General features: G+C 36.3%; 3 protein-coding genes across 4 annotated transcripts; 2 read left to right on the forward strand and 1 right to left on the reverse strand.

Moving 5' to 3' along the window:
- The first annotated feature begins 4836 nt into the window (after window positions 1-4836).
- LOC148549930 (uncharacterized) lies at window positions 4837-11651 on the forward strand. Its single transcript, XM_088496518.1, has 2 exons — window positions 4837-5314; window positions 11626-11651. The coding sequence occupies exons 1-2, from the start codon at window positions 4837-4839 to the stop codon at window positions 11649-11651; spliced, it is 504 nt and encodes a 167-aa protein (XP_088352644.1).
- An 828-nt stretch (window positions 11652-12479) lies between these two features.
- Window positions 12480-16947, forward strand: LOC107613543 (uncharacterized protein At2g24330). The gene is made up of 6 exons (XM_016315586.3): window positions 12480-12720; window positions 13468-13738; window positions 14279-14423; window positions 15518-15627; window positions 15710-16139; window positions 16306-16947. Exons 2-6 carry the CDS (start codon window positions 13481-13483, stop codon window positions 16620-16622), a joined length of 1260 nt encoding a protein of 419 aa, XP_016171072.1. The 5' UTR covers window positions 12480-12720; window positions 13468-13480; the 3' UTR covers window positions 16623-16947.
- A 540-nt stretch (window positions 16948-17487) lies between these two features.
- LOC107614416 (guanine nucleotide-binding protein subunit gamma 1) lies at window positions 17488-19223 on the reverse strand. 2 transcript variants are annotated; one of them, XM_016316632.3, is made up of 4 exons: window positions 18863-19215; window positions 18709-18761; window positions 18379-18423; window positions 17488-17973 (listed from the first exon to the last, which is right to left on the reverse strand). In XM_016316632.3, exons 1-4 carry the CDS (start codon window positions 19091-19093, stop codon window positions 17889-17891), a joined length of 414 nt encoding a protein of 137 aa, XP_016172118.1. In that variant the 5' UTR covers window positions 19094-19215; the 3' UTR covers window positions 17488-17888. The 2 variants fall into 2 exon arrangements, with proteins under 2 accessions (XP_016172118.1, XP_016172117.1); XM_016316631.3 differs by having other exon boundaries at window positions 17693-17976; window positions 18863-19223.
- Between the last annotated feature and the right edge of the window lie 2287 nt (window positions 19224-21510).

A 21510-nucleotide genomic window follows, 5' to 3' on the forward strand; every position in this document is an offset into this window, starting at 1 on the left:
CGTACGCGTAATGACCCAGCAAGCATGTCCACGCGTACGCATGGCCCACGCGAACGCGTGACATGAAGTGTTCACCTATGCGTACGCATGAGCCACGTGCACGCGTGGCCCCTGTTTTAGCAAACATGCTTTTCTGAGTTTTAAACCCTATTTCAAACTTCTAAACCTCTATTTTCACTCCTTTAGTCGTAAATAATAGTATTAAACCTGATAATTAGATGAAGTTAGAAAATGAGGATAACTTGGAGGTGAAGTAATGTTGAAAAGTGATGAATTGATTATGAAATGTTACGGAAGATAATGTATGATACTTGGCTTGAATAATCAAATGATTTGAGATACGAGATTTATTGGGTAAAGTACTGTGGCTTGCCACCACGTGTACCAGGTTGAAAAGTCGATACTCTGTTGACCCTACGACGTAAGGGTGACCAGACACTTATAAATTCTCGGGAATGGTACCCCCACTGAGCGATTTGATATATATATGAGAAAAAGCTATGCATAGACTCATGGGGATGTGCGTCGGGGGACAGTCCAAAGGTTTAGCAAACCGGACTTGTCGGGTTCGCTTGATAACCGACAGATGAGACTCATCAGCCATAGGACAGGCATGCATCATGTGCATATTACTTGAATTACTTGTTTGTGCTTTAACTGGGTGTGCCTAAGTGTACTTTTATGTTAATTGTATATTGTTACTTGCAGTACTTGTAACTTTCTTGTGCTTGCTTTTAACTGCTTATTTGTTTGTGATTTGTTGACGGAGATCAAGGTATGGAGGAAAGGCAGTGGGACTTAGATTTAAGATTAAGCTAAGTTAGGCCTAGATACTCTTAGAAAACCACCCTTTTATGGTTTCTGTATAATACTTTAAGCTTTATAATCTGAGTGTCGGCGTTTTAGGATTGCCTCTGGCATTTTCAGGACCTTATATCTTATATGTGTGGCACATTTACCATGCTGAGAACATTTGGTTCTCACCCCATACTATGTTGTTGTTTTTCAGATGCAGGTCGAGAGGCACCTCCTTAGGCGTCTGAGCTCTTGAAGAGAAGTGGTTATCGGGTTACTTTTTTGGATTGTATAGTCATATATGTGTGTGTACCTAGTATTCTCTCTGCATGATTTGTTCCTTTCGATCCTCTTAAAGGCTTATGGAGAGACAGGATTTTGTTTATGTAAATTTGGGTTTGGATATGTATATATATGTGTATATATTCTCCGGCCAGTCTTGACTTCGCGGGCTGAGTTAGGAGCTTGTTATTTTGTATCTTTGGCCCTCCATTCCTACTTTTGTTATCTGTTATAGTTTTCTTAGCACACAAGTTAACTCATTTTCTGAACATTGCACTTTAATTCGGGATTTTTATTTTATCTGTTCTTCAAGGCTCCTAGTTTATCATATTCTTCTGCTATTACATGTACAATTTTTATTTTAGAGGTCGTAATATCACATCACTGCTGTTTTACGGCTTAAGCGTAAAGTTGAGTAAGGGTGTAAATTACCGAACCGGACCAAAAAATACCGCAAAACCGAATCGAAAATTACAACAACCGATTGAAAAACCGAAAAAATCGATTTTTTTTTAATTAAACCGATCAGTTCGGTTTGGTTTTCGGTTGGTTTAGTGGAAACCGAACCGAACCAAACCAAACCGAAGAAGCTGCTGCATAGTAATTCTTTTTACTGATTTACCCTTAATAAAACCCTAGACTCTGAATACCCTCACAGCCTCACAGCCTCACTCTCTTTTCCTTTCACTCGCGCAGGGCAGTCAGCCTCTCCCACTCACCCTCAGTGCTCACTGCTCACTCCTCACACAGACACGAGACACCCACTCACCCACCCACAAGCCACAGCTCCCTTCCATCTTCCATTCTTCCTCCTCCATGCGGCCTTGCTTGAGAGAATGAGAGCCTGAGAGAGTAGAGAGCCAGAGAGCGTCGTCCATTCATCTTCGTCGCAGGCTCGCAGGCGTAGCAAAGAGCAGCGCCGTCGTGTAGCAGCAACATGGTCCAGTTCGCGTCTTCGTGCAGTCCTGAGTCCACGCCGTCGTCCAGTCATAAGCCGTCGGAACAAACCCTAAGTCGTGGCAAGAAACCCTAAGCGGAGCAGCACTCCAGTCGCCGAGTAGCACTCCAGTTGCCGAGGAGCACTCTGGTCGCCGAGCCCTCTCCTGCAAAATGCACCTGAAAGATGTCTTCTTCGGAGGTTAGAATCTGATTTTTAGTTAAATTCACAAATCATTATATTGCCATAGTATATCAAATTTAATGTGTCCCTGATTGTTGTTGCTGGTCTCTTCTTAATTAAGAAGATGAGTTTGATTTTTAATTTTTGTCTCTGCGGGCTGTTACTGGTTTGTGCTTAATTAGGAAGACAAGTTTGATTAAAATTATTGTCTCTGATTATTGTTGCTAGTTTGTGCTTAATTAGAAAAAAGAGTTTGATTGAAATTTTTTCTGCAGAATTTTTATTGTTGCTGCTTAATTATTGTTCTTGCTTTTTATTTTGTTTACCAAACCCTGGTCTCTGTTTTTCCAATAAAAAGATAACTATTTTTCTTAGTTTCTACTAAACAGCTTTAACTATTTGGTTAATTTGTTTGCTGACATTATGGCTAAGTGGTTATAGGAGTTCATATTTGTTGCTCCTATTCTTTATATAAAACTATATTATGAGACATATTTTAGAATTGATCTTACCTCATGCTTTATATTTATGTCGTGTGTGACACATCTAAATCAGTAAAGGTCTATTCTGTAACTTATTCTAAAACTGGATGAAAGTGGCTTTTGTGAATTATCCTGTAGAGCAATCAGAACTTTCAATAACAGATTACTCAGAGTATCATGTTGCTGGCGCAAAACAACATAAAAGCAGCAGAGATTTAATCTAGGCATACCTGCATGTATTTCTGCTTTGAGGTTCACTATGACCTATTCTTTTGCTTGTCCACATGGTCCAAGTCGTTTCATTTGTACTTGTTATCTTCCAATTTTTCATGCTACTTGTCAACCTTTTTCATGTATCCATTTGATTTTTAGGCTGGTTTTCTCGTTAAGAGTTAAGACTAATAATTTGTAGTTATTGTGTTTATAAGTAAACTTGTTTTGTTTGATGTTCTCGTCATGCTAATTTTCGTGTTTGTTCCTACATTTGAGATTATCATATTAGATAGGTTGTTAGTGAAAAGTGAAAACAGAGCACTGAACAAGATCAAGTTATTCTCCAGTGTCTAAAGAAACTAAAATGAATAATGAAATGAACCTTGCTACTTGGATATTATCATTTTACTTATGTTAGACTCTATCCTAATTTCTCTATAGGGATTTTCCAAACTAATTATCCATGTGGATCCTGTGTAGAAGTATAAAATATCATTTCTAATTGGAGTATATAAATCCAAATTGTTTATCTAATTCATGGTTTACGTTTATAATTTATAATCTATATTATGTTTATAATCTATATTAATTTTTTTGTTTTATTTTTGTAGAAATTGCACTAACCGGAGAAGAGTGGATTCAGATTAAGCATGGTGGCTGTTTGGTTTTTATTTGTTTTAAAGTGACTGTTTCGGTTTAAAGTGTGTTTATTTTTGTTGTTTTGCTAGACATTTTTAATTATCTTTGTTTTATGTTTAATTAAGTTGAATTTGTATGAATTTGGATGTGATATACTCTTGTTACTCTAGTTTATTGAAGGTTTTAAACTTCATTTGATAGTAATTTAAATTCTTATTATTAGGTGTAAAAAAACCAAAAAAACCGACCGAACCAAACCGCTGTTGGTTCGGTTCGGTTTGGTTCGGTTGTTCAAACAGCAGCCAACCGAATGGTTGGTATCATTGTAAAACCGATCAGGTCGGTTCGGTTGGTTTTCGGTCCAAAACCGAACCAAACCGAACCGATTACACCCCTAAAGTTGAGTGTGGTTGGGTGTTACATTATGGTATCAGAGCAGTTCGTTTCTATAGAGTCTGAAAGACGGACTGATTATGCTTCTGTGCATTCTCTGTATATGTGTCTATGTGCTATTAGGATATCTGACTGATATACATGGCATAAACGTTTGTGAGCATGCATTTGAAACTTAAAGCATTAGACCTGCGATATTGAGACTGATCAACTTAATATCACTTGTTTGGTGTGTATAGGGACCAGATATCGACTCGCAGACGCGGTCGCGGGCGAGGTAGAGGTAGAATAGGGACTGTTAATCTTGCCCTGGCAGGGAATGACCCAACAGACTTTATGGCTGCCCTAGGAAATATGGCTGCAGCTATGCAGGCGACAGCCGAGGCACTGAGTAATCAGATAAACCAGGGTAATCACGGGAGCAGTAATGATGAAGAAGGCCATATGACACTTGCAACATTTTTGAAAGTTCACCCTCCGACCTTCAGAGGAACCTCAAATCCCACTGATGCAGACAATTGGATTTAGGCTATGGAACGGGCACTGCAGGCTCAACAAGTTCCTGAAGAGCAATGGGTTGAGTTTGAAACTTATCAGCTGCAAGGTGAGGCTCAGTATTGGTGGCAGGGAACACGACGTATCCTGCAGCCAGATGGCGCTATGATTCCTTGGGAGGTCTTTCGAACAGAGTTCTATAGGAAATACTTTCCCAATTCAGTCAAAAACGCCAAGGAACTTGATTTGATGCAATTAAAACAAGGCCAAATGACTGTTACTGAGTATACTAGCAGGTTTGAGGAGTTATTTCGCTTTTCTCGTATCTGTCAAGGTGCGCCTGAAGATTTTACTGAGTGAAAATATATTAAATATGAGGGAGGTCTTCGGAGCGATATTCTGAGCTTCGTTTCCCCAATGGAGATCAGCATGTTCTCTGAATTAGTGAATAAGAGTAGGGTGGCTGAGGAATGTGTGAGAAAGGCGACATCAGAGAAAGGAAGTTTGATGGTGCCTTTTCAAAGGACTTCAGGGAGAAACTTTGCTCCGAGAGGTAGGAATTTCAAGCGTGGAGGCTTTGTTTTGCAACAGAATCAAGGCCAGGGCAATTACAGAAGGCCGAATACTAATGTTAATCAGGGAAGAAGGTTTGGAAAGCAACCACAGCAGGATTTGAGCTGTCAGAGGTGCGGGAAGTATCATCTTGGAGTTTCGTGCAGATCAGGACTTGGGATATGCTATTTTTGTGGACAATCTGGGCACTTGGCCAGTAATTGTCTGGAGAAGAAAAAGTATGAGACTGGTAGGGTACAACAGCCAGGGAGAGTGTACACCACTTCTGCAGCAGGTGCTGAGGGATCTGAGACACTGATTAGAAGTAACTGTGAAATGGCTGGTAAAATATTAAATGCTTTATTTGATTCAGGAGCAACACATTCATTTATTGCATTTGAAAAGGCTAATGAACTAGGATTGAGAATGGTGGTTTTAGGTTATGATTTGAAAGTGTATTATGCTACTCATGAAGCTAAGGTGACTAGATTAGGATGTCCACATGTTCCATTTCGAGTACAACAACGTGAATTTGTGCATGATTTGATTTGTTTGCCGATGACTGGTCTTGATATCATCTTGGGATTGAATTGGTTATCCAAGAATTATGTTTTGCTTGATTGTTCTGATAAGTCAGTACAGTTTATGCCAGAAGGGTCGGAAGCGTCGGTTGTGGTGAATAATTACTATTTGAACTCCATGATAGTAAATTATTCTGGAACTGAATGTCAGGGTATTATGTTATTAACTGCTGGAGTATCAGGTGATGATCAGAGTTTAGAGCAGATTCCGGTTGTATGTGAATTTCCAGACATATTTCCGGATGATATTAATGAATTTCCACCTAACCGGGAGGTTGAATTCGCAATTGAGTTGGTGCCTGGAGCCGGTCCGATTTCGATTACTCCTTACAGGATGTCACCTTTAGAAATGGCTGAACTGAAAGCTCAGCTGAAAGATCTATTGGGTAAGCATTTTATTCAACCAAGTGTTTCTCCGTGGGGAGCGCCAGTGTTACTGGTAAAGAAGAAGGACAGGAGTATGCGCTTGTGTATCGACTACCGGCAACTGAATAAGATTACTGTGAAGAATAAATATCCATTACCTAGAATCAAAAACCTAATGGATTAGTTACAGGGTGCCGATGTGTTCTCTAAGATTGATTTGCAATCCGAGTATCATCAGATAAGGGTTAGAGGCGAAGATATTCCCAAAACTGCTTTTAGGACACGTTATGGTCATTATGAGTATACGGTGATGTCTTTCGGGTTAACTAATGCTCCGGCAGTATTCATGGATTATATGAATAGGATTTCCGGTCGTAACTGGACAAGTTTGTTATTGTCTTTATTGATGATATTCTTGTTTACTCTAACACTGAAGAGGAGCATGCTGATCACTTGCGAACTATGCTGCAAATTCTAAAAGATAGGAAGTTATATGCTAAGTTATCTAAATGCGAATTCTGGAAGAGTGAGGTGAAGTTTCTCGGTCACATAGTGAGCAAGCAAGGAATAGCTGTGGATCCTACTAAGGTAGAAGTAGCAATGAATTGGGAGCGACCAACTTCAGTAACAGAGATCAGGAGTTTCCTAGGTTTGGTGGGGTATTATCGAAGATTCATTAAGGGATTTTCACAGCTCGCCTTACCTTTAACTAAGTTGACTAGGAAAGATATGCCTTTTGTCTAGACTTCGGAGTGCGGGGAGAGTTTTCAAGCATTAAAGCAAAGGTTGACTACTGCACCCATGTTGGTATTGCCTGAGCCAAGTGAACCGTTTGAAGTGTACTGTGATGCATCATTAAAAGGTTTGGGATGCGTCCTAATACAGCACCGAAATGTTGTAGCATACGCCTCATGACAATTAAGACCGCATGAGATGAACTATCCGACTCACGATTTAGAACTTGCTGCCGTTGTGTTTGCTCTGAAAATCTGGAGGCATTATCTCTATGGCATTAAGTTTCACGTCTTCTCAGACCATAAGAGTTTGAAGTATCTATTTGAGCAGAAAGAGTTGAATATGCGTCAGAGGAGGTGGATGGAGCTTCTGAAAGATTATGATTTTGAATTGAATTATCATCCTGGAAAAGCGAACGTTGTGGTGGATGCCCTAAGTCGGAAGTCTTTATATGCAGCTTGGATGATGCTACGGGAAGAAGAGTTATTAAAGGCATTTCAAGTTTTGAAACTGGGAGTTAAGGAAGAATCCGGAATTCAATGTTTGAGTCAGTTGTGAATTTCAAGTGATTTTAAATAAGAACTTCTGAAGGCTCATCAAGATGGTAAAGCATTATGTAAATTATTGCCGGCAATTGAGCAAGGAAAACAGTTGAAAGTGTCAAAAGATAAGGATGGTTTATGGAGGTTCAAGAACCGAATTATTGTGCCAGACGTCAGAGACTTGCGACAAAGTATCTTGAAGGAAGCTCATAAGAGCGGGTTTTCAATCCATCCAGGAAGCACCAAAATGTACCAAGATCTTAAAGCAATGTTCTGGTGGCCAGGGATGAGGAATAATGTGGCGATGCATGTATCTAAATGTTTAACGTGTCAGAAGGTTAAAATTGAGCATCAGAGACCATCAGGAACCCTTCAACCTTTAGAGATTTCATAATGGAAATGGGAAAGTATTACAATGGATTTTGTGACGGGTTTACCTAGGTTTCGGAGTGGTTGTGACGCTATTTGGGTGGTTGTGGACCGACTAACAAAATTAGCTCACTTTCTCCCCATCCGGATAAGTTGCACAATGGAAGAATTGGCTCGAATGTATATCAAAGAGATTGTCAGATTGCACGACGTGCCTTCTACCATTATATCTGACAGAGATTCTCATTTTACATCAAGGTTCTGGGGAGCCTTTCAGTGTAAATTTGGGACTCAGTTAAGTTTAAGTACTGCATATCACCCTCAGACAAATGGTCAATCAGAGAGAACTATCCAGACCTTGGAGGATATGCTAAGGGCTTGTGTCTTGGACCAGCCGGTGAGCTGGGATCGGTATATGCCACTAGTGGAGTTTGCTTATAATAACAGCTACCATGCGAGCATCGGAATGGCTCCATATGAGGCTTTATACGGCAAGAAATGTCAATCTCCGCTATGTTGGTATGAAGCTGGAGAAAGAAGTTTGTTAGGTAGCATTTGGTGGAGAGACAGAGACGGAAAGACTGAGACTGAGAGACAGAGACTAAGAGACAGGTATTGAAATAAATTTCAGTATTCTGTTTGGTGCAAAATGGGAGACAGGAATTGAAACAAGAATAAAACTCTAATTTAATTTGCACAAAGGGTAAAATTGGAATTAATTAATTGAAATGAAAGTATTTTAGGTAAAAAATGTTATTAAAGTTTCAGTCTCCATCTCTAAAAATTTCAGTCCCCTGTGTCCCTACTTTTTGGAGGTACTGAAATACTGAAATTTTAGAGACAGAGACAGAAATTTTAGTACCAGTCTCTGAACTAACAAACACGATACTGAATCTCAGTCTCTCAGTCTCTGTCTCAGTACCTCAAAACAAACGCTACCTTAGGGCTTGAGATGATAACTAAGACCACTGAGCAGATAAAGAATATTCATAGCCGAATGCTTATAGCCCAAAGCCGTTAGAAGAGCTATGCTGACCAAAAGCGAAAGCCAAAGGCGAAAGCCTTTGGAGTGTGAAGAAGAAGAGCATGTCTTTCTGAAGGTTACACCAACTACTGGAGTGGGAAGAGCTATTAAGACTAAGAAACTAAATCCCCGTTATATTGGACCGTTTGAAATCCTGAAAAGAATTGGGCCGATGGCTTATAAGATCACTTTACCGCCATATCTTCCGAACTTGCACGATGTGTTTCATGTGTCACAGCTTCGGAAATATACTCCTGACGCAAGTCATGTTCTTGAACTGGAACCGATTCAAGTGAGAGAAGATCTAGCACTTCCAGTAATCTCGGTGAGAATTGATGACACTAGCGACGATTGCACGGGAAGGAAGTATCACTGGTAAAAGTAGCTTGGAGTCGAGCTGGTATTGAGGAACATACTTGGGAACTTGAATCAGATATGCGGAAAGACTACCTACGTCTCTTTTCAGGTAACTAAATTTGAATTTTGAGGACAAAATTCTTTGTTAGGTGGGTAGGATGTAAACCCAGTTAAATTAGTAAATAGTTAGTCAATAAATTAATTTTTGAAAAGGAAAATTAGAAATACGAATATTATATTAAATTTGGATAGAGCTCGTCAAAACGAGAATTTTGACACTAATTTCAAGAAATTCGGCCCAATATTGGACCGAACAGGCCGGACCGATTGAACCGGGCCCGTGGGACCAGCCGGCCCAACACTTAAATGAAACAAGGGCTCTTCTTCCTCCTCACTTCAGAATGCACTGAAGGCAATAAGCTGGGGAGAAGGAGAAAAGAAATTTCCTAACCCTTACGGTAATTCAAATCACCGTAACTCCTCCGTCCGAGCTACGATTGCCGCGCCGTTTGCGGCCACACGACCACCGTGTTGAGCTCTACGATTCTACCAGAACAATTTCATAGGTAATTCGCTTATTCACTCTCAGCCTCTTCTTCCCAATTTTCGAAAAAGTTATGTGGAGGTGTTGAATTTCCTTATTTTTGATGTTTTAGGATCCAATTAACTTGAGAAAAACGTTCACTCTTGCTTATATGAAACTTGGGTAAGGTGAGGATATTATAATTCTATCTAAATATTCTGAATTTGTGCTTCGGGTATTAAATTGGATGTATATGTGTTATGAATGTGTATTAGGTTGTGAATAAATAATTGGAGCTTGAAATTGTGGATATCGGAACTTGGAGGAAGCTGTTTTATTGAACTTTTGGGGGCTGTGTTTATTTTAGTAAGTTGCCTTGGACAATATGCAGAAAATCGGACAAGGTATAGTTTAGGTTTCTTGCATTTAATATATAATGTTCTGTGAAAACTTAGGCTAGATGACCATAGGATAGGCTGGAATGTATGTGTATATTGTTGTTTAGCATCTTGTTGTTAAGAAAGTATTGGTATGGTGCTGTTGATTAGTTGATGGTTTGGCAAATTGTTAATTTTTTATTTGAGAATATAAGTATATAGGCTTAGGATTTGTGAGTTATGGTTTTGGTTGTAGGATTTGGCATGTGTATGTGTAATTATTGTTCGTATGAGGTATGACTTTTATAGTGGTTGTTGTGTTGATGAAGAAGGACATATTGTGTTAGCACGTGTAGGTTTGGTGATCAATAGCATGAGATTTGTTTTGAATGAGAAAGAGGTTTAGAAAGGTTGCAAAATTTTGGTTTTGGGTCGAACTTCGGCGAGCTATAACTTGGCTTTCGGAATCCCAAATTGATTTCAACTGGTTTTAAATAAGAATTGGGTTCGTGAAGTTTATGCCGTTTAAAGAACGAAAGAAAAACGATTTAAAACGATTAAGTTATGCACGTTGGAAGTTTTGGTGTGAAATATGTAAAATTATGCAACTTTCTGGTTGATCAGCTTTTTTTTTTTTTTAGAAAAACGTACGTCCACGCGTACGCGTGGCCCACACGTACGCGTTGCATGGAATTTTTGACTGTGCGTACGCCAGTGATCCTATGCGTACGCGTGACATGAAGTGATCACCTATGCGTACGTAGGATAAGGGGATGCACGCGCGAGCTGCCTTTTCACACTCCCACGCGCACGCGTGACCCCTGTTTCAGCAAACATGGTTTTCTGAATTTTAAACCCTATTTCAAACTTCTAAACCCCTATTTTCATTCCTTTAGTCATAAATAATAGTATTAAACTTGATAATCAGATGAAGATAGGAAATGTGGATAACTTGGAGGTGAAGTAAAGCTGAAAAGTGATGAATTGATTATGAAATGTTATGGATGATCATGTATGATACTTGTCTTGAATAATCAAATGAATGATCATGTATGATACTTGGCTTGAATAATCAAATGATCTGAGATACGAGATTCCCTGGATAAAGTACCGTGGCTTGCCACCACGTGTACCAGGTTGAAAACTCGATACTCTGTTGACCCTACGACGTAAGGGTGACCGGACACTTAAAAATCCCAGGAATGGTACCCTCACTGAGCGATTTGATATATATATATATATATATATATATATATATATATATATATATATATATATATATATGGGGATTCGCGTCGGGGGACAGTCCAAAGGTTTAGCAAACCGGACTTGTCGGGTTCGCTTGATAACCGACAGATGAGACTCATCAACCATAGGATAGGCATGCATCATGTGCATATTACTTGAATTACTTGTTTGTGCTTTAAATGTGTGTGCCTAAGTGTACTTTTATGTTAATTGTATATTTGTTACTTGCAGGACTTGTAACTTTCTTGTGATTGCTTTTATCTGCTTATTTGTCTATGATTTGTTGACGGAGATGGAGGTTTGGAGAAAAGGCAGTGGGACTTAGATTTAAGATTAAGCTAAGTTAGGCCTAGATACTCTTAGAAAACCACCATTTTATGGTTTATGTATAATACTTTAAGCTTTATAATCTGAGTGTCGGCGTTCTAGGATTGCCTATGGCATTCCCAGGACCTTATATCTTATATGCGTGGCACCTTTACCATGCTGAGAACTTTTGGTTCTCACCCCATACTATGTTGTTGTTTTTCAGATGCAGGTCGAGAGGCACCTCCTTAGACGTCTGAGCTCCTGAAGTGAAGTGGTTATCGGGTCCCTTTTTGGATTATATAGTCATATATATATGTGTACCTAGTATTCTCTCCGCATGATTTGTTCCTTTCGATCCTCTTAGAGGCTTATGGAGAGACAGGATTTTGTTTGTGTAAATTTGGGTTTTGGATATGTATATATATGTGTATATATTCTCTGGTCAGTCTTGCCTTTGCGGGCTGAGTTAGGAGCTTGTTATTTTGTATCTTTGATCCTTTATTCCTACTTTTGTTATCTTATGCCTGATAATTATAGTTTTCTTAGCACGCAAGTTAAATCGTTTTCTGAACATTGCGCTTTAATTCGCAATTTTTATTTTATCTGTTTTTCAAGACTCCTAGTTTATTATATTCTTCTGCTATTACATGTACACTTTTTATTTTAGAGGCCGTAATACTACATCACTTCTGTTTTACGACTTAAACGTAAAGTTGAGTGTGGTAGAGTGCTACAACTTATAAAAATCATTAGTTATATTATTGCCTTGCAAATGAATTAAGTGTTTGATTGGCGCTATTAATCGATAATTTTTTTAGCATGTTTAATAAATTTTCAGTAAAAATAAAAATACTAAAGTAATAAAAAAATTATTTAAAAAAATACAATTTATATCTTTTTTTTAAATCTTAAAAAAAATTTTTTACATAATAAATAAAAAAATTTATTTTTATATTATTATATTTAAATATAATTATTAAATAATTTTTTTATATAAAATATTTAAATATAAATTATTTTTTAAATCTTTAAAAAAAATTAATTCAAATTAAAAAAAAAAAAAAAAAAAAAAAACCTCACCCAAACAAGGCATTACAGGAGCTTTGAGAGAGGGTGAGATGAAGTCTCAAAAAGGCAGCCTGAACGTGCGTGCGTGTTTACGTGTCTGTGTGTGTCTGTGAAAAGTAGAAACCCCGAGAAGCGAAATTCCTGAATGCTATCATCATCTTCTGAATCTTGATCATTGCTTCCAATATCATCATCGAATCACCTTGCTTCATCGCATCGCGTTAGATCCCAAGCGAAACAAGAATACAAGGTAAAATTTCTAGAACCTTCTCAGATTGGCGTTCTTCCGTTGTTGATACGATCTTTTGTATTCCCAATTCACGGCCATCTCCCATCGCCTTCTTATTATTGAATTCATTAATGGGAGAAGAAAAAAGACAAAAAGAACAAAAAAATGAATGAAAAATTGGAATTGAGTGTTATAATATGAAATGAACGCAATCGAGGCATTGTAAAGGAGTGGGAATTAGTTCAAATGTATCTTTTTGGATTTTGCTTACCTGCATTTGATATTTCTCAAAGAAATTGCTCTTTTTCTTGTGTATTTATTCATTTTGTGATGATCGTAGAAATTGTTCACTTGCAGCAATATAAGTAGTAGTGAATACCATAGTTGAGCCGAATTGGATTCACTTATTTTGTCCCTGATTATTCAATTAAATGGAGGAAAAGAAGATTCAGATTGAATGGGTTACTATCCAAATTGTTCCGGCTTAGCATAATTAAAGCTATGCGAGGGAGTGGAAACTGCTTAAAACGCAGCTTTTGAGGGATGATAATTTGAATTACATATCCCCTTATAAAAGGTTCACTTGTAGCTATCTAAGTTTAGCGTGTTAATAGTGAAAGTCCGAATTGAATATACACACGGGCACAAACGAACATCATAATTCTGATTTGAATGCGTTGCTACTTCATCTTTTCTCATATAAAATTTTTTACTTGCAGCAATCTAGATGTTCTGCTACATTATTATGAAAAATGTTTGTTTTTACAGGAAATAAAAAGGGATGGCTGATGATAAAGCAGTTGGGGAAGATGAAAAGAAAGAGCCAAGTACTACTGCCACCAAAAATGTGAGACAGAAGCGCAGAGGGTTCCTTTCCGGAATTTGGAATGGACTATTTAGGTTACATGGGGATGATTTTGAGAAGAGGCTCCAATACATATCTAAAGAAGAGGCTGCAGTTCTTTCTAGAATGAAAAGGAGGTCACGATCCTGGAGGCAGATATCTTGGAATGTAATTGTATTTTCTGTTATATTAGAGGTATGGATATCTGCTATATGACAGTTTATCACACTTCCAGCCAGTGTTTCTTGTCAGTTTTCCATGCATTACTAGATAGCGTTCTAAAATCTAAAGATTAATGTGTATTTCAGATTATCATAATTTGTGCATTTAAGATGATAGTTTGAGTGGCTTCTGGAGAAGCATTCTTTTTTCCCTCAGCATATGTGAATATTTCATGGAGTCAAAATGTTGAACTGCATTGCTGGCATACTTCGATCTGTGTTAGTGAAAGTTGCACTTTTTTATGACCATAAGAACTGCATAGCAACTTATTTACATATTAGGAACCCAATAATAATCAGTTACAGTGGTTGTTCAATTCAATTTATTAGTTTGTTTTACTTATAAATTATTATTATTATTATTAGCTTTTTTTTTTAAACAGCTAATAAAGTGTGTATTTGGTTAACATATGTAAATAAGTTGCTTTCATGGTCTTAAACAGTAACCTTATTTTCCCCTTGTATTGGAAACAAAAGATACAATAATTTTGCTTAAAATGGTTTGAACTTTCAGGTCATTGCTGTAGTTTATGCTATCATGACAACAAGATCTGTGGATATGAATTGGAAGATGAGGGCAGTCCGGGTTTCGCCAATGTTTCTTTTGCCTGTATTAGCATCTGCAGCATATTCAACCTTTGTTAGCTTTGTGAGGATTTGTAAGTGTCATAATATTTTTTTTTTTAACATACACATCTTGCAGAAGCTAGTATGTGTGACGTGCACACATGTACATATCTTAACAAAATAACAAGCAAAACTTCAGATGAATAGGGTGTGTTCTACTTTGATTTAGTTTACATCAGTGTTGCTTAGTTGGCAGTCAATAGAATCTTTAGTTTTGTGTTGTGATATTCAAATTCAATGTCTTCCAGTGGTCTTATTCAAGATAGAGTATATATGGAAAGAGTTCTAAATCTCTCATTTTCATCAGAATTTGTGCCATTTATCTGAAAGTTAGAATCAGAAAGCTTCAAAATTGAGTTTCTCTGCATTGCTGACTAAATTCATTGATCAAATCATCAAAGTACTTAAATAGTTGTTAGGGCCAGTGGCATACTCTTTTCTTTAGTTCGTTCTTCAATGAATGCTTTCATTTATTTATTATTATTTTTTGAGTGATTACCCAAATCAGTCCCGGAGGTTTTTAATATTGAAGACTTTAGTCCCTCAGGTTTCAAAATACACAAAATAGTCCCTAACTTTTACCTCCGTTAAACAATACAATCCTCTAATTTTATCCATAATCAAAATGACTGTTTTGGAATTTTTAAATTTTTCGAAACTGTTTTGAGATTTTTAAACTCTTCGGGGACTATGTTGTACTTTACTCTTCAGATCAAATTGGAGGGGGTGTATTGTCTAACGGAGATAAATATTGGGGACTGTTTTGTGTATTTTGAATTTTGGAGGACTAAAGTGTCTATTTTAAAAACTTCAGGGATTAATTTGGGTAATTACTCTTATTTTTTTTAAAAAAAAATCTTCGCTGTCAAATTGATAGCTCAGTATAATCTTCTATGCTCTCCAATGAAGCTTAAGTTTGGGGGAGAATGATTGAAGGAGCAGCATCTGATATTAACAGTTTATTGAAAAAATTCATTACCATAATGCTTTAAAAGGAGCAGTTTTAATAATTAACGGTTTTAAAATTGGATTCTAATTTATTATTTATGCACTGATAACCTATTTTCAGAATTTGAATATGCCCCAGGTAAATCAGATCCAATAATTATTTGTGCTTTTTTAATAGGTGATCGCAGGGACGAGAAAATTCTTGTAAGGCTTAGAGAAGAAAGGCAAGCAAAAATTGATGAGCTGAAGGAAAAGACAAATTATTACACTACACAACAGCTCATTCAGGTGATTGTTTGTAGCAAGGCTTGTTACAATGGTTATTCAATATCATGTTTATTACATTGTATATCATAATTGTGGTTTGCAGAGATATGACCCAGATCCAGCCGCAAAAGCAGCTGCGGCAACTGTTTTGGCATCTAAGTTGGGTGCAGAATCAGGTTTGAGGGTGTATATGGGAGATGAATTAAATCCCACTGCTACAATGGGGAGGAGCAATGATGTTGAACTTGTACAGTCAAATGGACTTCGAAATCGAAAACAACCTCACGCTAGATCCTCTAGTTCAGGGGCAACTACTCCATTTAATCCTGATCAACAACATTTAGTTGGAGGATCCGGGGGACTTGATCAAACTCAGACTTCTGAGTATAATCAGCTTGTTGTTGAGCATCACCAACCACAAAGTTCAACCTCACAAGATGGAGGATGGCTTGCTAAAATTGCAGCGTTGCTTGTGGGCGAGGATCCTACCCAGTCTTATGCTCTCATATGTGGCAACTGCCATATGCATAATGGTTAGTAGATTGGAACTTGGATGGGACATTATACCCTTTTGTGCTTTTGCATTCATAGCATAATAGAGATGATTGTAGCAGTGCTACTTTTTTGTTTCGTTCAATAATCTTATATGAGTAAAGTGGCACAAGAACTGCATGTTCTTATATACTTATGTCCTTTCAGGTCTAGCTCGGAAGGAGGATTTCCCATATGTAACATACTATTGCCCCCACTGTCATGCCCTCAATCAACCAAAGCAATTAGATGGCAATATCTCCCGGGCATCCCCAAGAATGGGGTCTCCGAAAGCTTATGAAAGTGAGGCAGTAAAATATGCTAGCGGTTCTGCAGCTGAGAGCATGCTATTCACAAGCAATAACCCCGTAGATGTTAGTGCTTCTGCAACTGAGAGCACAATCACAAGCAATAGCCCCGTTAATGCTAGCCCTGAGATTGAGGAAGTATCAGAAAGGACGAGTTCGGAAGATAAAGCTGATTAAAAGGGCATTGTTGTGGTGTTGTTTTTGCGGTTTGGATGATATATCTTGCTACTTGTTCAGGGTAGGGGTTGATGCATATACAGAGAGCATGGTTGCAAATGGTTTCTTTGGTTGGTGCTTGTAACAGGAGAAGTGCTGATATACTTTGATACATCTTGTGATTATGATACATACACGTATTGCTTGTGAATTACGGCAGTTTTGGCATTTCGGTGATTCTTTTTCTTTTTCCTTTTGTAATATTATATTCTGACAGTGCTCCAGTTTAAAGCTTGGATTGGATTGTACCTGAAAGAAATTATGAAAGCAAAATCTTATTTCTGAATGTGCATTAGGCATTCCCTCAGGTTTTGTTTAACATTGATGAGGTTGTTGTCTGAAGTACTTGACTATAATTTCTTTGTTGCGACTTTTTATTTGGTATTTTGTGTATACATTTATAGCAATTAAGATTGTTTAAATTTTTAAACAAATCATAAATTATGAATATTTAGAAATGCAAGTATTGATGAGTGCAGGATAAAAACATATTGCATATCTCTGTATATTATAACTCATTATTGTAACATCAAATTATTTTCATCATCTTGACGCTCTCCCACGCACACCTCAAATGGTAGCGATACAGCGGCTCAAGAATGACTTGCAGTGTAGGGCAATGTGCATAGAGCGGCTTGTTTCCGTCAACAGAGGAAATCGAGCACCAAATCTGGATTCTCGCCAGGACGATTCACACCGGAGTTTGGTGCCACCATTGCAACCACTATGAACTTGCAAAAATGTAGAAAATCAAGAGGAGAGGATACGAAGCAAGTTGAGATCAAAGAAGTCGAACTCAATTAGACAAGTTCTGATTTGAACAATGTGAGGAAAAAACAAGTTCTGATTTGAACAATGTGAGGAAAAACAGTTACAAACTTACAATGCTCCTTGGAGAGAGCAGTTGAGAGGATGAGAAACTAATTGTAACTAACTTGCCAGCCTGGCATAACTGACTTTCCAGCGTGGCATAGCCATGAGCTGTTGTATAAATATTACATAGTAGTATATTACAGTGATAACAAGAAAGATGAAAGGATAAAATGAATAATTCAAAGAGAAAGAAAGAAAGATTGATTTAGTTACATCATTATCAATCTTTTTGGTACATCAACCGCATTAAGATCTAACTTTTACGACCACATTCATCAACACTATAGTACACTTGAATCGCCTTTTTATTTTTCAATCTTCCAGATGCTGAATTATTATGCTATCGTCAGAGTTCTAAATCCAACGTTTGTGACTTCTGGAATTGTTGGTGCCTCCTCCGAACCATCGATCCCAGGTAGCATCTACTGGCCCTTTAGTCCTGCTAACATATATGTTTCATTAATTTCATCATATTCACATTTAAGATTTTTGTACACCAAAATTAGTCACTATATATTTGTGTATAAATACGTATGTTGTTTAACTTATTTTTAACTGTAATGCTAGGGAGACAAAAGAAAGTAAGAAACAGTCAGAACTTGATTCATTAATTGTCGCAACAATTAATAAATGCTAAATAAGACAAGTTATAACTATTTTTGGCTAATTTTCTTTAGTTACCAAATATTTTCGATTTTTAATATGTATTTTGTATTACAACATGTATTCTATATTAATTAATTTTAATTGCTGACTTTAATATACACCTAACATGGTTGTAATAGATATTAAGCAACGTGGTTCATTTAGATTTAATGTTGCTAGGATCAAGATGATCACTTACATTGGAAGGAGTGGATCAGGAATGGATTCAATGCTTGAAATGACACTGCACAACCACAAAAAGATATTAATTTAGGTAATTAGAAACCATTGAAATAAGAAAAATACCTAATTATTAGTATTATTTTTGTTAGAAAGTATTTACTGAGTTGACTCATTTTTCTTAATTATTAGATATCGTGTGGAATTCAACTAGTATAATTTCTACATCTCATACTCCATCTACTTATAAAGAAATATATGTTAGTTTGGTATAAAAAAATGTGGAGTGGATATATAACAAAATCAAAGGAGAAAGAATGATTGTGTGTTTTTTTTTTTTTTTGCTTACTTTTCACACACGGTGGAGGATTCACCTATTGTTTCAAGCTCTTCCAATTCTTCCTACATGATAATAATAACAATAGACTGATTACAGTTGTATAACAAAAAGGAAATAATTGACCACAAAATTAAGAGGAGAAGAAGAAGAAGAAGATGTTGACCTGAATGATAATGATTTGGTTATTAAGGTGGGATATTGCAGCTTGCATCCTATGCTTTCCAAAGAATCCAGGAAAAGAGCAAGATCCTGCAGCTTGTGCTAAAGGATGATTATGATGATGATGATGATTATGAGTAGTATTAGATTTCTCACTTCCTTTTGATGTTGTTCCATTCTCAGTTGACATTTCTTCTTCTTGTTCTCGTTGTTGTTGCCGTTCATCGTCCTCCATTTCTGCTAATTGATATTACCAATAAGTTGATTATTCTACAAATGGAATTATATATGCAAAAAAATTGGAAGAAAGAGAAGGATTTGAGTCAAAAAGGGAGGGTAGGAACATGGCTTATACTTAAAAGTGTGGACCACTTGCCTTACATAAGAAATTAAGATAATGATGGAAGTAAGAGGGGTTCGGTTTATGTATTTGTGTGAAATGGGTTTATATATTTTGAAAAGAGAAACTCATTTTTAGTATTTTTGTTTATTATTTGGTTAGCATAAATATTAAATTATTTTTAATAAATAAATTTTATTAATTTATATGTATAAATTTTAAAAAATATAAATATAAATTATATATTTTTTGTGTATAAAATATTTATAAATATAAGTATATATTATTACTAATAAAATATTAATAAAAAATAATAATGTTTATTAACAATATAATATTACTCCTTTAAAAAAGCTGACATTATAAAAATCTAAGTCTCAATTTAATTAAGCACATGTACCCTGTTTGACCCGGTTCAGGTGCACTAAGGGCTTCCAATTATATCAATTTAAGAATTAATTAAAACATTTACCACTATATATATAATTAAATTTTTTATAATATCAAAATCAATATCTACTGTGTTTTATATTTATAGGGTTTAGGACAATAGGACTTATTGATTTTGTACTTTTATTTTATGAAGCTTAATTAATTATAAATTCAAATCAAGTTTAATTATATTATTTATAAAATTTTATTATAAATATATAATTATTTTATATTTTAAATATAAAATTTATTTATCGAATATAATAAAAGTAAAAATACATTTAAATCAAATTATCGGATTCTTATATAATTTATATTCAATTGACATTGTCATATTTAGCTTTATCTTATTGACACGTGATTTGTACTAATTACTAGTGATCTTTCAAGTTTTAGTGGCACAACGTAGGAATTAATTTTAATAAATTTTTGCATCAATACAGAAAACAACTTGATTATGAAGTTGTTTAATAATAAATATTAGAATGTTACAAATTTATTAAGGAACAAAATAGGACAACAGATATGAGGTTATGATAAAATTATATTCTGTTAACTTGATGTAATCATATTATAAGAATTGTATGTTTAAAATGTATTACATATACGAGTAAAAATTCTAACAGTAATAAAATAAATAGGTCTCTAAAAAATAAAGTACCAATTAAACTTTTGGGAAAATAAACTATCAGATAAATTTCTCGAAAAAAATGTTAAATTAATAGTTGATGAATTATAATTTTCTAATCTTAGACATAATTCATTGTTCTCAGTCATCTCATTCTACAAGAGACCTATAAATCTATTATTATATTTTTTTATAAACTTATTTGATATTTGTTCCGCCTTATGTTGTCGAGGTATAGCGACTTCCTTTGTCAACAGCTGTGCTCAAGTGGAAGAGGTATACGTCGGCTGAGCTGGAACACTACAGCGGGAGCACCTGCAAAAAATACTCTGACGCTCAAGTAAGAATGTGAGTTATGAGAGAATAAGAGAAATAAATCAGAGTGAGTTCTGTGACCTGTTTTATTCCGTGGTTATCTATTTGTTTATATAGGCGTCAGAAACTGTTTAGTTGGAGCTTTTTTAGGGATTCTCCGTATTTGCCAAGGTTATCCTTGTTGATAACGTTAGCTTTGTCAGTTGGGATTCTGAGCTTCGCATAGCTCTCCCGAATTTGGCGGGTTTGTTACTATTTGATTCTGCTTGCCGAGATATACTCCGTTGATCGAGGTTTTACGCTACGTATCATAGCCCCTAAGGTTGCCTTGTGTCTTTAAGGAAACATAGGCAAGCTTTTAAGTTCTCGGATTTGTTGTCGTAGATTCCGTTGCCCCTCGTGTTTGTTTTCTTGGGAAAGAGGAACGTGCGCATTTAATTGCCGTTTCGTTTCCCGCACTGAAATGATTGATGTGAGTTTATGGTTCAGTTTTCGGTACGATCTTAGACGTTTGATTTTTGGTATAGTATTTGGATGGCTAAGATTGAAGCGGTTTTAATTTTGAATTTTGAAACCGTTTCACTTCCCCATGTTTTATTACTTGGGTTGTCTTAGGTAACCCCTGCTTTGTTTGTTCTGAGTTTTCACTTCTCGCATCTTCTACCAGAGGAAAAAAGGAAATAAGTAACAAAGGTTTGTTTTGAAGGCTTCTGGTCTTTTTCCCTTCTTTTCTTTCTATTTTGTCGTTTTGTTTGCTCTGGGGTTATGGAAAAGGCTAAGGTTACTGTTGTAGAGAGCGACCCTTGTAGCTGGGTTAGTGAGTAGGTTAAACAGTGTGTGTCTAGGTTTAATGATCTTGAGTCTGTGAGAGTGTTGGGTTCTAATGTGTGGGTTAGGGAAGGACATAACATCAGGATAGAGCTTTTACCTTGTGATG

Source organism: Arachis ipaensis, chromosome B8 (genome assembly GCF_059453495.1).
Source record: "Arachis ipaensis isolate K30076 ecotype BB chromosome B8, ASM5945349v1, whole genome shotgun sequence".
In the NCBI taxonomy this organism is placed as follows: Eukaryota; Viridiplantae; Streptophyta; class Magnoliopsida; order Fabales; family Fabaceae; genus Arachis; species Arachis ipaensis.

Excerpts from the sequence above, each read along its gene's own strand:
- LOC148549930 (XM_088496518.1), top strand. The coding sequence starts at position 4,837 with ATGGAGATCAGCATGTTCTCTGAATTAGTGAATAAGAGTAGGGTGGCT. Across the intron at positions 5,315-11,625 it reads AAGTAACTGTGAAATGGCTG|ATGCAGGTCGAGAGGCACCT; the intron begins GTAAAATATTAA and ends GTTGTTTTTCAG.
- LOC107613543 (XM_016315586.3), top strand. The coding sequence starts at position 13,481 with ATGGCTGATGATAAAGCAGTTGGGGAAGATGAAAAGAAAGAGCCAAGT. Across the intron at positions 13,739-14,278 it reads TATTTTCTGTTATATTAGAG|GTCATTGCTGTAGTTTATGC; the intron begins GTATGGATATCT and ends TTGAACTTTCAG. Across the intron at positions 15,628-15,709 it reads CTACACAACAGCTCATTCAG|AGATATGACCCAGATCCAGC; the intron begins GTGATTGTTTGT and ends TGTGGTTTGCAG.
- LOC107614416 (XM_016316631.3), bottom strand. The coding sequence starts at position 19,093 with ATGGAGGACGATGAACGGCAACAACAACGAGAACAAGAAGAAGAAATG. Across the intron at positions 18,762-18,862 it reads ACCAAATCATTATCATTCAG|GAAGAATTGGAAGAGCTTGA; the intron begins GTCAACATCTTC and ends ATTATCATGTAG. Across the intron at positions 17,977-18,378 it reads CCTGATCCACTCCTTCCAAT|CAGGACTAAAGGGCCAGTAG; the intron begins GTAAGTGATCAT and ends CATATATGTTAG.